The sequence below is a fragment of the Labrus mixtus genome, chromosome 14 (genome assembly GCF_963584025.1).
Source record: "Labrus mixtus chromosome 14, fLabMix1.1, whole genome shotgun sequence".
Lineage (NCBI taxonomy): Eukaryota > Metazoa > Chordata > Actinopteri > Labriformes > Labridae > Labrus > Labrus mixtus.
In genome coordinates this window covers 12022396-12034701 of record NC_083625.1, presented here as the reverse complement: position 1 = coordinate 12034701, position 12306 = coordinate 12022396, and the positions used below count along the sequence as shown (strand labels likewise).

The window sequence follows — 12306 nt, the reverse complement described above, 5'->3', positions numbered from 1 at the left end:
GTGTCAAAGCTTGGCCCACAGCCGAGACATGCTCACCAGCAGGCCCCACGCTCTATGGAAACTCCAGTCCTTCTCAATGGACAAATGCCTCAACTGAGCCACATACAGATGGACGTACACACTAGCACACCCGCACACTGTAAAGAGCAAGAAACAGTGTTGTGTGAGAGTGTGCACAAGTTTTGCAGACTGTAAAAAAACACACACTCACACAACCAGGGTCTTCCATGGCCTCAGAGCAGACAGTGAATCTCTGTGAACTGAGATCTCTTTTGTTCACTCCACGAGACAATAACGTGCCTGTTCCCCCTCTGTCTGTTTTCTCTCTCTTCCCCTACTTTCCTTTCATTCGCTCTCTCCATGCTCGCTCCCTCTTTCATCCCACCCTCCCTTGCCATACCTAATCTCTAGAATGACCATCTGCGACCTCTACACCATGCCCCGTGTGTCTGAACCCGTCTGGTTGACTATGATGTCTGGAGTGTCAGAGAAGAACCAGCTCTGCGGTCAATTCATGAGGGAGCTTTCTCTGCTGATGGAGCAGGCCTCCAAGAATCAGTTGAGTGTCTCACACCTGCACCACCATCAGTCACTGATTTACAAAAATATTGCTGGAGTTTTTGTATGGCAAACTATAAAAAAAATAAACTATACAAGAATGAGTTCTTAAGACACTTTACATCAGAGGGATTATTTTTAACCATTATTATCGCCACAGTCCACCTACATATTCTGGAAACCAGGCTGTTCACTCGTGTCGATCTTCTCTTAGATGAAAAGCATGAAGGCAGCAGACAAAAATCAAGCAAGCTCAATAGCCCTTAACACATGCATGTTTCAGCCACACGTTTTGTTGGCTTGAACTTGAACAAGCATATCTAAAGGTAAAAAAAATATAGAATCACACAAACTATCCATTTAGTCTGCCTCATTCACACATTCTGTGGACTATCTTTCCCTTTCTTAGACTGAAACACACACACACACTCACACACAAACATACTGATTGTTGCTCCGTCTTTGCATTTATTTGTCTGCCTCAGAGGGAGCTGTGAAGGAGAAGATCCCTGCCAGTCTCTAATTGCTTATTGTTACTGTTACAAAGCCATGTCAAGCCACTGCTAATTAACAATGTACATTTCTGAATTGGTAGCAAGGCTTTTATTGAACATTACACCCTTATTCAGTATAGTTTATTAAAGTAGCATTCAGCACAGTGAAACAGAACTTTTATAGCAAGTTACAGTGCAGAAGGAATACATGCTGACATATTAAAAAATACGCTTATTATTCTAATCTTGATCTCTAATTGACACTACAGATTTTAGGGCGATATCTTCCTTATGTTTACAGCTCTACAAATACATATAAAAGTCAAAACAAGCAATTTTCAAAACAAGCAATTAAATGTTTATTGAATGATAACTAAATTAGCACATCTCTAATGATTTATTTTATTTTTATTTTACCTTTATTTTACCAGGTAGTCTCATTGAGATTTTGTAATCTCTTTTTCAAGAGAGACCTGGGTATATCAGTGGCAAATGAGATGATAAAAACCATCGAAGTAACAGACATCAAAAACACAAAGTAGATAGATGATGGTAATTAGATCTTAAAATTTACGTTTTCAATTTAGCTTAAATTTGCCATAGTTTTTTAAAATAGTTCTGAAGCAAAATAATTATTTTAAAAAATGTCTTTCTGGAAAGCTTTTTTCTCTTTCCCCCTGAGACAATATGAGCAAAAGTCAAACTATTGCACAAACTATTAATCAAGAAAATCATTGTCTGGATTAAAAAGGTGCATCAGATCAGTCATTTCAAATGTCATCATGGTGCTGAACTGTCTTTTTGGATGTATTTAGAAATGGTGTATTATATAAATCATACAAAACCATACATATTGGCCCAATGTAGTTTCTCATGTGCTCTCAATCCCTGTATGCTGGCCCAGTGTTGACCACCCTCAATAGCACCAGTGTGACCTAGGAAACCATTGGTGTTTCTTTATCTGATTCACTTCTCAGTTACAGTCCCTGTTTCCACCACCAGCACTGGTTAGGATGACTACCACACAACTACTTCATGGAAGCTTTGTGTCTCACAGACAACCATTGATCTTTGTGTGTCTAATCACGTCTTAATGTTCCTCGTCCTCCGTCATTGTTCCTCGCTGAGGGTTATGACGACTGCTGCAGTCACATCTGTGTTTCAGCACATGATTGAACTTGAGTACCATGACGTGTTGAGTCATGAGACAGGAAGGGAAGTAGACACTTGTGGCCAGGGCTGAGAAGTGAATCATGCTGAAGGAATGTGTGTGTCATTCATGTGTGTATCTACATACGTGTGTGTGTGCGCTGAGAGCAATTGTCAGTGACTCAATGAACTGGGAAAGAAAGTCACATCTAAAGTTTCTGTCTTATGAAGAACATCTGATCTGACTAAACCAGATCAAAATGAAAACTAAGAAACAAAGTCATCTTTGTTTTCAACTAGATTGGAAATACATTTTGGGATATTCTCTTGCCGTCTGCTTACCAACCAATGTGTGTTCTTTTAGATTCCTCCCCGCCTTATTGACAGCCATCCTGACCAATCATCTGGCCTGGGTGCCCACTGTTATGCCCAATGGGCAGCCTCCAATCAAGATCTTCCTCGAGAAACACTCCTCTAAGAGCGTTGACATGCTGGCAAAGACGCACCCCTACAACCCCCTCTGGGCACAGCTAGGTGAGTCTGAGAAAAATAAACAGACACACTCAGAGTTTGGATGTAACTTTGTTTTCTTAAAGCACCTGGAGGGCTGAAGAGTAATGAAATGGATTTGTCTTTGTCTCAGCTGAAGCATGAATGCATCCTTTTCTGCAATTATTAATCCTCAAAGCACAACTACAAGTTAGGACGAGAACGTTTCTCTCCATGAAAATGCATTAGGTCTTCACTCTTTATTAGCTGTATGTGGGTTGGTTCAGAAGTTGCAGATTTTAATAATGTGTGTAGAAGCCTGCAGCTCCAATAATTGTGAGAAAATTGGATTTTAATTGAACACCTTTTAAACCAATTTTTTTTAAATTAGTTCATGTTTATCCCGTGATGATGTGAAATGGAAAACATGTTTTTCTCCTCCTGGAAAGCATTCATTGGAAGTCCAGGGGTGCATTTCTACACAATATTTCGAATGTCTAAGTTGCGTAAATGGCAGCTGATTTATAGGCGCATAGAGCAAGTGATGATATCCTATAAATGCACAGATGTCCTATAGTGCATGTGGAGTAGTTTTTTTATTTACTTTCTCCTCAAATGACATGAAAACTAATAAAGTAAGTAAATGGTGACACCTTGTGTACATAACTGGTAACTGCATTAGAAAGGAACAGCTTGCCAAAGGAAAATAATGTTTTTTAAAGGAGGGGTTTGCACATCCAACTATCAGATGAAGCAGGTGTGTAGGAGGTATAACTAGCATGAAAATCCTGCACACTGCTCTAGCTCAACATCCTCATTTATTGGAAAATTGCACACATTTTTGGCCCTCTGGAATAGCGGTGACACTATATAGTCAGATTGGCTGTTATGAGGTGTCATTTTTTGAAGAGTTCTTTTTTGGATGAAAAATTTCTCTGGATTTAACTTGTGGGGACTCATTTATGTTGGATTATTGTGATCAGGAGAGTTAAAATTAATATTTAAATGGTCAGTTAAAAGACGCTGTTTGTTTGTCTGTGATATGATCTGGCCATCAGTGTGTCATTGCCTGCTGTATTGGACATGTGTCCTGTGGTTATAAGGTCACATTAATGCAGACTTGTCCGATCATAGAATAAATTGTTATTCCAAGCCTGGAAGACAAATAGTTTTATGATGTGGTGGAACTCAAATGATAAAATTGATCAGTGAGCGCAAAAAACAACAACAACAAAACGTTCAACTGTCAGTCGACTAAGACAAAGTGTTATGAATCAGGTTTGAATATGTAAATCCTTAGTCGGGGAACGGCCTATTCTGCACCTTTGTAAAGTGAGAACCCTTCTTCTAAGGCAGCTTCATATCCAACATATTAATCACTTCAACTTAATCACTTAAGCACACAAGTTCTGTTAAATTTCAAGTACTTGACAAGTGTTGAAATTTGCTGTATCTTATGACACAGTGACTCAGTAATGCTAATGTTCCTATCATCACCTTGTTTAGGGGACCTGTACGGGTCCATTGGGTCACCGGTGCGACTATCAAGGACGGTGGTTGTCGGTCGCAGACAGGAGCTGGTCCAGAGACTCCTCTATGTCCTGACTTACTTCATCCGCTGCTCTGAGCTGCTGGAGACCCACATGCTGGACAGCGCTGAGGACGAGGCTATTGTTATGCCCGGCTCCCTCATCACCACCTCCTTGAGAAAAGGAGAGGTGGAGGAGTCAGACTATGTCCTGGTAACCGTCCATAAACCCAGTGGGGACTACTTGTCTGAAGGGGCAAGCGACCAGCAGACTGAAGCAGAGGACAGCAGCTACCCTTCAGACAACAGCCTCCAGAGCAGCACGTACACAGACACAGAGTTGGAGCAGGGGGCCGGGGACACACCTAAGGAAGAAGATGAGGATGAGGACGACGAGGAGGACAGCAGTGAGAGTCAAGGGTCTAGAAGTAGTGTGCTTCAGTCGGGACACAGTCAGGGTAACAACCCTGATATCAGGACTACAGAAGCAGATGAATCCAGGGAGCTGCGCATAGAGTCCAGCAGTCTGCTGGCTACGGAAACCCGACTGGAGAAGGTGTTGCGTGTTGGCTCAGCTTCCCCCAGGGAGCAGGTTTCTGTGCTGGATACAGAGAACAAGGGCGACCTCAAGCTTATTGTCCCACCCATACCCACAATTATTCCATCAAGTCCTTCTCCAACATCTATCACCACAAACAGTATAAATTTCGGGGCAGAGGCTGGTATGGATGCAGGCAACCAGCTCCAGGCTCCTCGTCCTTTAGGGATCCCTTTAGAGAAGAAACCCCCAGACAAAAGCCCAGCTGCTACAGTGCCAGTACCAATTGCTGGGCCCATGGCTTTGACTCTAACAGAGGAGGAAGAGCCTGCAACTAAAGTCACCTTCCTCATTGGAGACTCCATGTCTCCTGAGTCGGACACAGAGAGCCGCAGAAGGAAGGTGGAGGAAGAAATCAAAAAGCACAAGAAACACTTCAAGGACAAACAACCGCTCCACCAGCAGCTGCTACTGCATCAGCAACAAACGCACCTTTATAAGCAGAGAGGAGGAGATTCAAAGACCAGCAACAGCAGTGCATCAGAGGACCAAAGCAAACAGACCAAGGTGGCTCCACCCTTGCAGCGGGTGTCCAGCAAGATGCCTCAGTGGAGGCCCAACTGTGTGGATGATTTTGATGAGTATTTCAGTCTGGAGAACCCTGTGGAGACGAGGACTATAGACGACGAGGCCAAAAATCAGGAAGCCAGCACCACAGACAGTCTACACAAAGACTTGCTGGACCCCTCGGGAGTCCCACAGTCCAGTGACTTAGGGGCTCCAAGTTTCCAGGGGCCAGTAAGGGTTCAGGGGTTGGGTCTCTGTTTGGATTCAGGTAGTGGACTGGTAGGGTCCAGCAGGAGGGGGGACACATTGTTGGATGTCCAGAGAAGGTGCAGATGCGGGTCTACAGACTCCTCTGACACGTGCTGCTGCAGGGGCTGTTCTGCTGAGCAGGACAATGGTCTTCTGTTGTCTGTCCCTGTCCCCCAGGATGAAAGCAGCAGCAAAGAGGACCAAAAGCGGAAAGCTGTGCCTCTCAGTGACTGGGAAATTCCACGCAATGAGAGCTCAGACAGTGCACTGGGGGACAGTGAGAGCGAGGAGACAGAGGACTGGCAGGAGGAAGTGCTGGTGCCATTCCCTGGGTGAGTAGAGCAAACACATCCATTTTCAGACGCACTTCTCTGTGAATAGTTTTTCCTGTTTACAAACAATGAGCTATCATCATATAAAATGTTGAAATAATGAATGTAAATAACATATTCATACTCATAGTTTGAAGAAAAAGCAAATCATTTCATATATTTTATTTTTAGGTCGAAGTTGGTGGAGAACTACTCAAAACCAAGCATTGCCAATTTTGGTCGCTCTCTGTTTGGAGGCTACTGCCCCACATATGTGCCAGACTTTGTACTGCATGGAATGCCTAGTGACGAGAAGCTACGACAGAGTCTCATGGCGGAATTAACCCATGCTGTACAGGTAAGGACTAATGGCTTTGGACCCTACCTTAAGAGGGCAATACATTTGCTGTGATGCTACAAAACATGATTATTAAGAACTACTAGTGTTAAGTGTTCTTTAGAGTAAGAGTGAGATCACACTTTAAGATATTTTTGTTTTTTATTTAACTTAGCCAGAACACTTCAAGTGATCTTCAGTGATTTATGAATATTCATTTATAATGGTCCTTGTCCTTCCTAGCATCCAGTATTGGATGAGCCCATAGCGGAGGCCGTCTGCATTATAGCAGACACAGACAAATGGACGGTGCAGGTGGCAAGCAGTCAGAGACGAGCCACTGACGTCAACAAGCTGGGGAAGGAGGTCCTGGTATCCAGCCTAGTGTCCAGCTTATTACAGTCCACTTACCAGCTTTACAAGCTCAACCTCTCGCCCAACTTTGTATGTTCCAATTCTCAATCTCTCAGTTACTAGCTTCTTCTAGTCAAGATGATGCTATCATGTCGAATTTTTATTTTTGTCTGTATACAGTTATTCATTTTTTCTTGTGCATGAACAACCATGTTTCTGCCTCTCTCCTTTTCTCAGTGTATAATGCACCTTGAGGACCGCCTGCAGGAAATCTACTTCAAGAGCAAGATGCTTGCTGAGTATTTGAAGGGCCAGACAAGAGTCCATGTCAAAGAACTGGGAATGGTCTTAGGGTGAGTATTTAGCCTTTGTTATAAACTAATAGCTGCTAAAATAATTAATTTGCTACTCAAAAGTACAGCTCTGTAGAGAGATATGTTATGAATAGGTCCCACATATGCATATTTTTTGGGGTCTAATGCCTGCACTCAAGATGCTTGTGCACAATTGGGGGGGGGGATTGACTGGGGATGTCAAAATATAGATAAACACAATTATGGTGTTAATTACGGTGGCCGGTAGGGGTCAAACGCTCAGAAAATGATGAAACGACATACATATAGAAAAACGCACAGCATATATAGAAACGCTGCATATTCAAACGCAAATGCAAACTACCACAACAAATGCAAAGGCTGAAACGCGCTGCAAAGACACAAACACGCTGCAAATAGGCAAAACAACTGCATAAGCATCAAACAACTGCAAACACAGAAACGCTGCAAGTTAAAGCACTTCCGTTTAAGGATTAACTTGCAGCGTTTCTGTGTTTGCAGTTGTTTGCAGTAGTTTTCTGGTTGTGTGTGTTTTGACTAAAGTTTGGTTTCTGTACTGGCAGCGCGTTTGATGCTTATGCAGTTGTTTGCCTATTTGCAGCGCGTTTGTGTCTTTGCAGCGCGTTTCAGCCTTTGCATTTGTTGTGGTAGTTTGCATATGCTTTTGAATGTGCAGCGTTTCTAGATATGCTGCTCGTTTTTCTAAATGTATGTCGTTTCATCAGTTGCTAAGTGTTTGACCCCTACCGGCCACCGTAGTTAATCCCTCAAATGCAGTTGCCAAAAACTTGTGGTAAAGATATATTGAAGAAAAGAAGGGTACCCAACTGAAAGTAACTGCGCATGTATGTGCAGCAGCGCTTGACACTATGGAGATTGAGAATGCTGTGAATGTGAATGTTATAATCCATAGAGCACACAAAAGACCTGCTAGTGTAATACAATGAAACTCAAATGAAATGTTTTTTGACTGGTGAGTAAATCTATTAATATCGGCACATATCTGCGATAAAAGTTGCCGATACCAATAGTCACTGGATATGCTAATATCGTGGACAGTTTGGACAGTAGAACGTACCATATTCTGATCTTTCTTCTGCTGTCTTTGCAGAATTGAGTCCAGCGACCTTCCCTTGTTAGCTGCGGTGGCCAGTACCCACTCCCCCTATGTGGCCCAGATTCTGTTATGAGACTGGAATGCCACTGAGGTCCTGAGCAGTGAGTGAGACCTGGGAAGTGTCACTCTGGCCCACCTGACAGATGACCCTCAACATGGTTGCCTGACCTTCTTTCCTGGGCTAAATAGGATCTGTGCTCTGAAGCTGAGCAGTGTACACGGACCACAGCGGGCATCTTCCCTCAATACCACAGCTGCTGAATGTGGGGCAATGTTGCTACTGCACCACTAAGGGGAACTAGAGACCACAGTCCCACAGATGGAGAGATGCTCTGTGCTGTATCCCTCAAATGACCTTTTCCTGTCTGAATGTTTCTTTTACAACAGGACTCTTTTATTTTTGGACACAAAAGCCAAAGACTTTTTTTTCCATATTGATCCAGTTAAAGGATGGAAATATCTACATTATAATAACAATGGATTTTGTTTCCTCTTTCTTTCCGTACAATCTTCAACACAGTGATACAATGGAAACTGATGGACTTTTAAAGCATTTATTTAAAAAATATATCATTAATATCATTATCAATCTCATGCCACTTATATATTTCATTTATCTTTATGCATTTGTTTACAAGCCAATATTTCACTCAGATATCTCAGTAACTTTGATGTGCTAGTTTTTGTCCAATTGCAGCACACACCTACATTTAAACGCCTATTTTCTTTTCACATTGGGGTATCGACACTCTGTGATTTTGGTTCCACAAACTTTTTTTAAAATAGCTAAAAGTGCTTTTGACATTCTTATCATAGGTACAGCACTACCTCAGATCTTCAAATGGGCAGTAGATGACTCACATTTACAGTGGCTCCATAGAAAACCCTGAGGTAAATTTTTTTTAAACTATTTTAATCAGAAGAAAGGTTCAGCTGTGTGCAGACTCTATGCTGTGTTCTTAGAAAAATAGGGGAAGCTGTTAAATTCCTTCTTATGATCACTTCACACGAAAAATTGAAGAAAAAAAAACGTGTTTTTGCTGCAGATTGTGACTGCGGGGGCGGGGGTCCCTTTCTACTGTCGAAAAGTTGAGCAATGCATTATCTACATCTATTTTAAAACCAAAATGCTGAGTATTTTCTCACTTTTATAGCTTCCCCACCTTTTTACGATGTTTACGGCTTTGATGTTTGCTGCAGAGAGAAGACAGAGTAAGCCTTATAGTGGGTCAAAAATATGTATCAGTTAACTCTATTTTCAAACGCATTTCTATGACATCTAAATACAAAAAACACACAACCTACAAGTCTATTATTGCACACTTGACTTTTAATTTCCCATAATATTGACAAATAAATGATTTTAAGTTATTTTTTTAAAAGCATATAGCCATGGTGCGATTTGCTATGGTGACACCGCTACGGTCACTTTCACAGGTTCTGTTATTCAAATATTCCCTCTGTGTGTAAATTTGAACCTGATGGGCAAGTGGGACATTTATTTTTTTATTTTTTTTTGCTTTCTGTGGTCATCAGTTGAAAGCATTGGAAGATAATCTGTATCACATTTTTCTGATTGCAGGTACAATAGGGTGAGTTAAATTCCAGGATGAATGACTGCAATATTTACGATAAATACATCCAAGAGCATGAATGGTGCGCATACAGTAACACCATAATTATACTGTAGCCCAGTCATAGCCTTTAACCACATCTGTTTACCTTGATGTGAAAGGATGTGAAGTTTAATTTATTCCAGCTCAATAAATAACTCCTCTTAGTGGATTCTTGAAAGTAACTTTCCTAACTTTATAAGATTCAATCTTAGAGGACCAGTGTGTAAGATTTAAAGAAATGTATTTGCTGAAGTAAAAGTCATCATTATTGGTTTATCACCTGAAAATAAGAATTATTGTGATTTAGGTTGAGCTCACAATGAGACTTTATATCGTTATATCATGACATCCACCATGTTTCTACAGTAGCCCAGAATGGACAGAATGTGTTGCCTTCAGTTAAACTCGCTGTAGGTGCATAGTCTTCGATAGGGAGGCGGAGGTGAGGGGATTTTTCAGTTTGTTTCAATCTGCCAATGCATTGGTAGAAACCACTGAACTCGTCCCACTGCTTCTTTAAAGATTGTAACATGTCTCAGGATTCTTACATTGTTTGGAGCGGAGCTTGTTGATGGGATGGTGGTACAGCATGTTAACAGTATGTATGCTGTGAATAACTTATATTGCTAGAAATTCAAGACGCGGAATCTGACTAAAATATTTTCTTTTTTCTTTTTAAAACTCAAACGGCACCCTGTATATGACCCAAGTCTTAATGGTAAATGTGGCATGAATGCATCACAGGCTTGTGGAGAGCTCATTTTGCTGGTAAAATTGAAATATATTCATGCTTGTTACTGTATGAAGATGCTCCGCTGTATCAGCCTACATTTTGTATAACCCAGCCATTATGTTTTAAAGGTATGAATTTATATCTGCTTTTCTGTCTTTGTATATACATAAATTATTTAGTTGCCCATGGTATGTGTAACGGTTCATGTTAAACTGTACATACTGAAGTTTATTTCCATGTATTTGTACAGAATGTCTTTTAAGAATTGTCTCCTCCATTTATTTTTTTCCCAATTTTATGGGAATGTTGTGCAATAAAGATGCAGAGGTAAAGGTTTTTCATGTGTCTCTGGGAATGTTTTCTGTCACAAAATCAAAGGGAAATTGGGGGAAGATCCTGGAAATTTAAATCAGACATGGTAATCTGAAATAATTCTTCAGAGAGAAAACGGGGTTCCAAAAGCTACAATTCAGATCCTTGCTTAGATGATGGTAGCATGGGTGAAAACTGTAACGTATATTCTGACAATACATGTATCATGGAATCACTGTATAGTAGTTAATATGGAATATGATCATGTTCTGCTTTTTGTAGCTGATTAGAAGAAATTGCATTCAAGCAACATGATAAGCAATGTTACAAACAAGCGTCCTGTGAATCCTCATGCTTGGCTCCAATTCAAGATTTTTTCAACATCTCAGATCTGCAAAATCAATTAACATGAACTGTTTTTAAATTTACAAGTAATCACACTTGGGAAATCCTTTTTTCTTCCCCTCTGAAAAATAGCTGACACATTTTAAATTAACATTGACAAACTGTAAAGTAGATGATTCTTTATATTTCTTCCACTGCTAAAACATTGCCTCATTATTTAAACAGACTGGAAAGTGACAACAAATCAATGTAAGTTATGTGCAGAAATCCCACTTCTGTTTAGACTGATTCTGGTTCGACACCCATGTGCTCGACATCTGGATCGCAGATTTCATCCACCTTTTGAATTAAAAATCCTGAAACTGGCTGCTTTAACCCCACCCCCCACCTTCCTCACGGCATGGGAGGTAAAACGAAACGAGCACACACCGCAGTTATGCAATGAAGGAAGGAGTGTCACCGGGACTGAAAGCGAATACACAAGCAAATATCTAATGTGTCTTCTGTCAGTGAAAACATCACATTGTTCCCTCTCTCTTCATGGTAAATAGTACTTTAGGAAGCGGACAAAAAAATACGACCCAAAAAGTACAAAACGTGATTCAAAAACTCGAGCCATGCCCTTTTCCTTAGTATGAATAAAACTACAAGGTGTTTTTTTAACTGCAGTTCCGAGTTTTCTAAGTTTAGCCTAATTGAAAATAAGGAGTAATAGTACGGCGTAACCTTTTATTTTCTACAAAACCAGGAGACGTCGAGGTCCTGAGTGAGCTGCTGCTCATAAATGCACATCAGTAATCTAATTATACCGCTTTTCTGAACAGCGGTCTTCAGTGCTGGCAAATCTGACTACAAAAGTGTCAGAAGTCAGTGGGAGGATCTGTGCTGCATTCAAGGACTCATTCCTAAACTCGCACACTAAGCTTCAATTTAGAAAACGGATCTTTTGTGTCATCTGTAGCCTGACTACAACTTTGGATAACCTACATTGCTGTCTAATAGCCTATATATATATATTACAGAGTCAAGCTGCTAACTTTCTGCCTTTTCTTTTGGCTACCAGTGCATCTGTTACACCCAGCGAAGATGGTTGCCTAACTATATATTGTATACGTTGTAAAACAAATGTTCTAGCCTAGTAGTAAATGTCTGATGATTATTTTGTAACCTCTGAAATAAAACATTTAGAAAGTTAAACAAAATACCATAAAACGACTTTTCAAGTAGGTAAGGAATTAGAAAAAGTTCGATACAAAACGTAGAAAATTGTGAAT

General features: G+C 40.8%; 1 protein-coding gene across 4 annotated transcripts in view; it reads left to right on the top strand.

The window, feature by feature from the left end:
• Positions 1 to 10711, top strand: part of fnip1 (folliculin interacting protein 1) — a 40574-nt gene extending 29863 nt beyond the window's left edge. For all 4 annotated transcript variants that reach the window (XM_061055096.1, XM_061055094.1, XM_061055095.1 and 1 more), the window contains 7 exons: positions 412 to 558; positions 2566 to 2735; positions 4197 to 5904; positions 6076 to 6241; positions 6464 to 6664; positions 6812 to 6927; positions 8021 to 10711. In XM_061055096.1, the coding sequence (XP_060911079.1) occupies positions 412 to 558; positions 2566 to 2735; positions 4197 to 5904; positions 6076 to 6241; positions 6464 to 6664; positions 6812 to 6927; positions 8021 to 8099 (2587 nt within the window). In that variant the 3' untranslated portion in view covers positions 8100 to 10711. The remainder of the gene's footprint in view (positions 1 to 411; positions 559 to 2565; positions 2736 to 4196; positions 5905 to 6075; positions 6242 to 6463; positions 6665 to 6811; positions 6928 to 8020) is intronic.
• The last annotated feature ends 1595 nt before the right edge of the window (positions 10712 to 12306 follow it).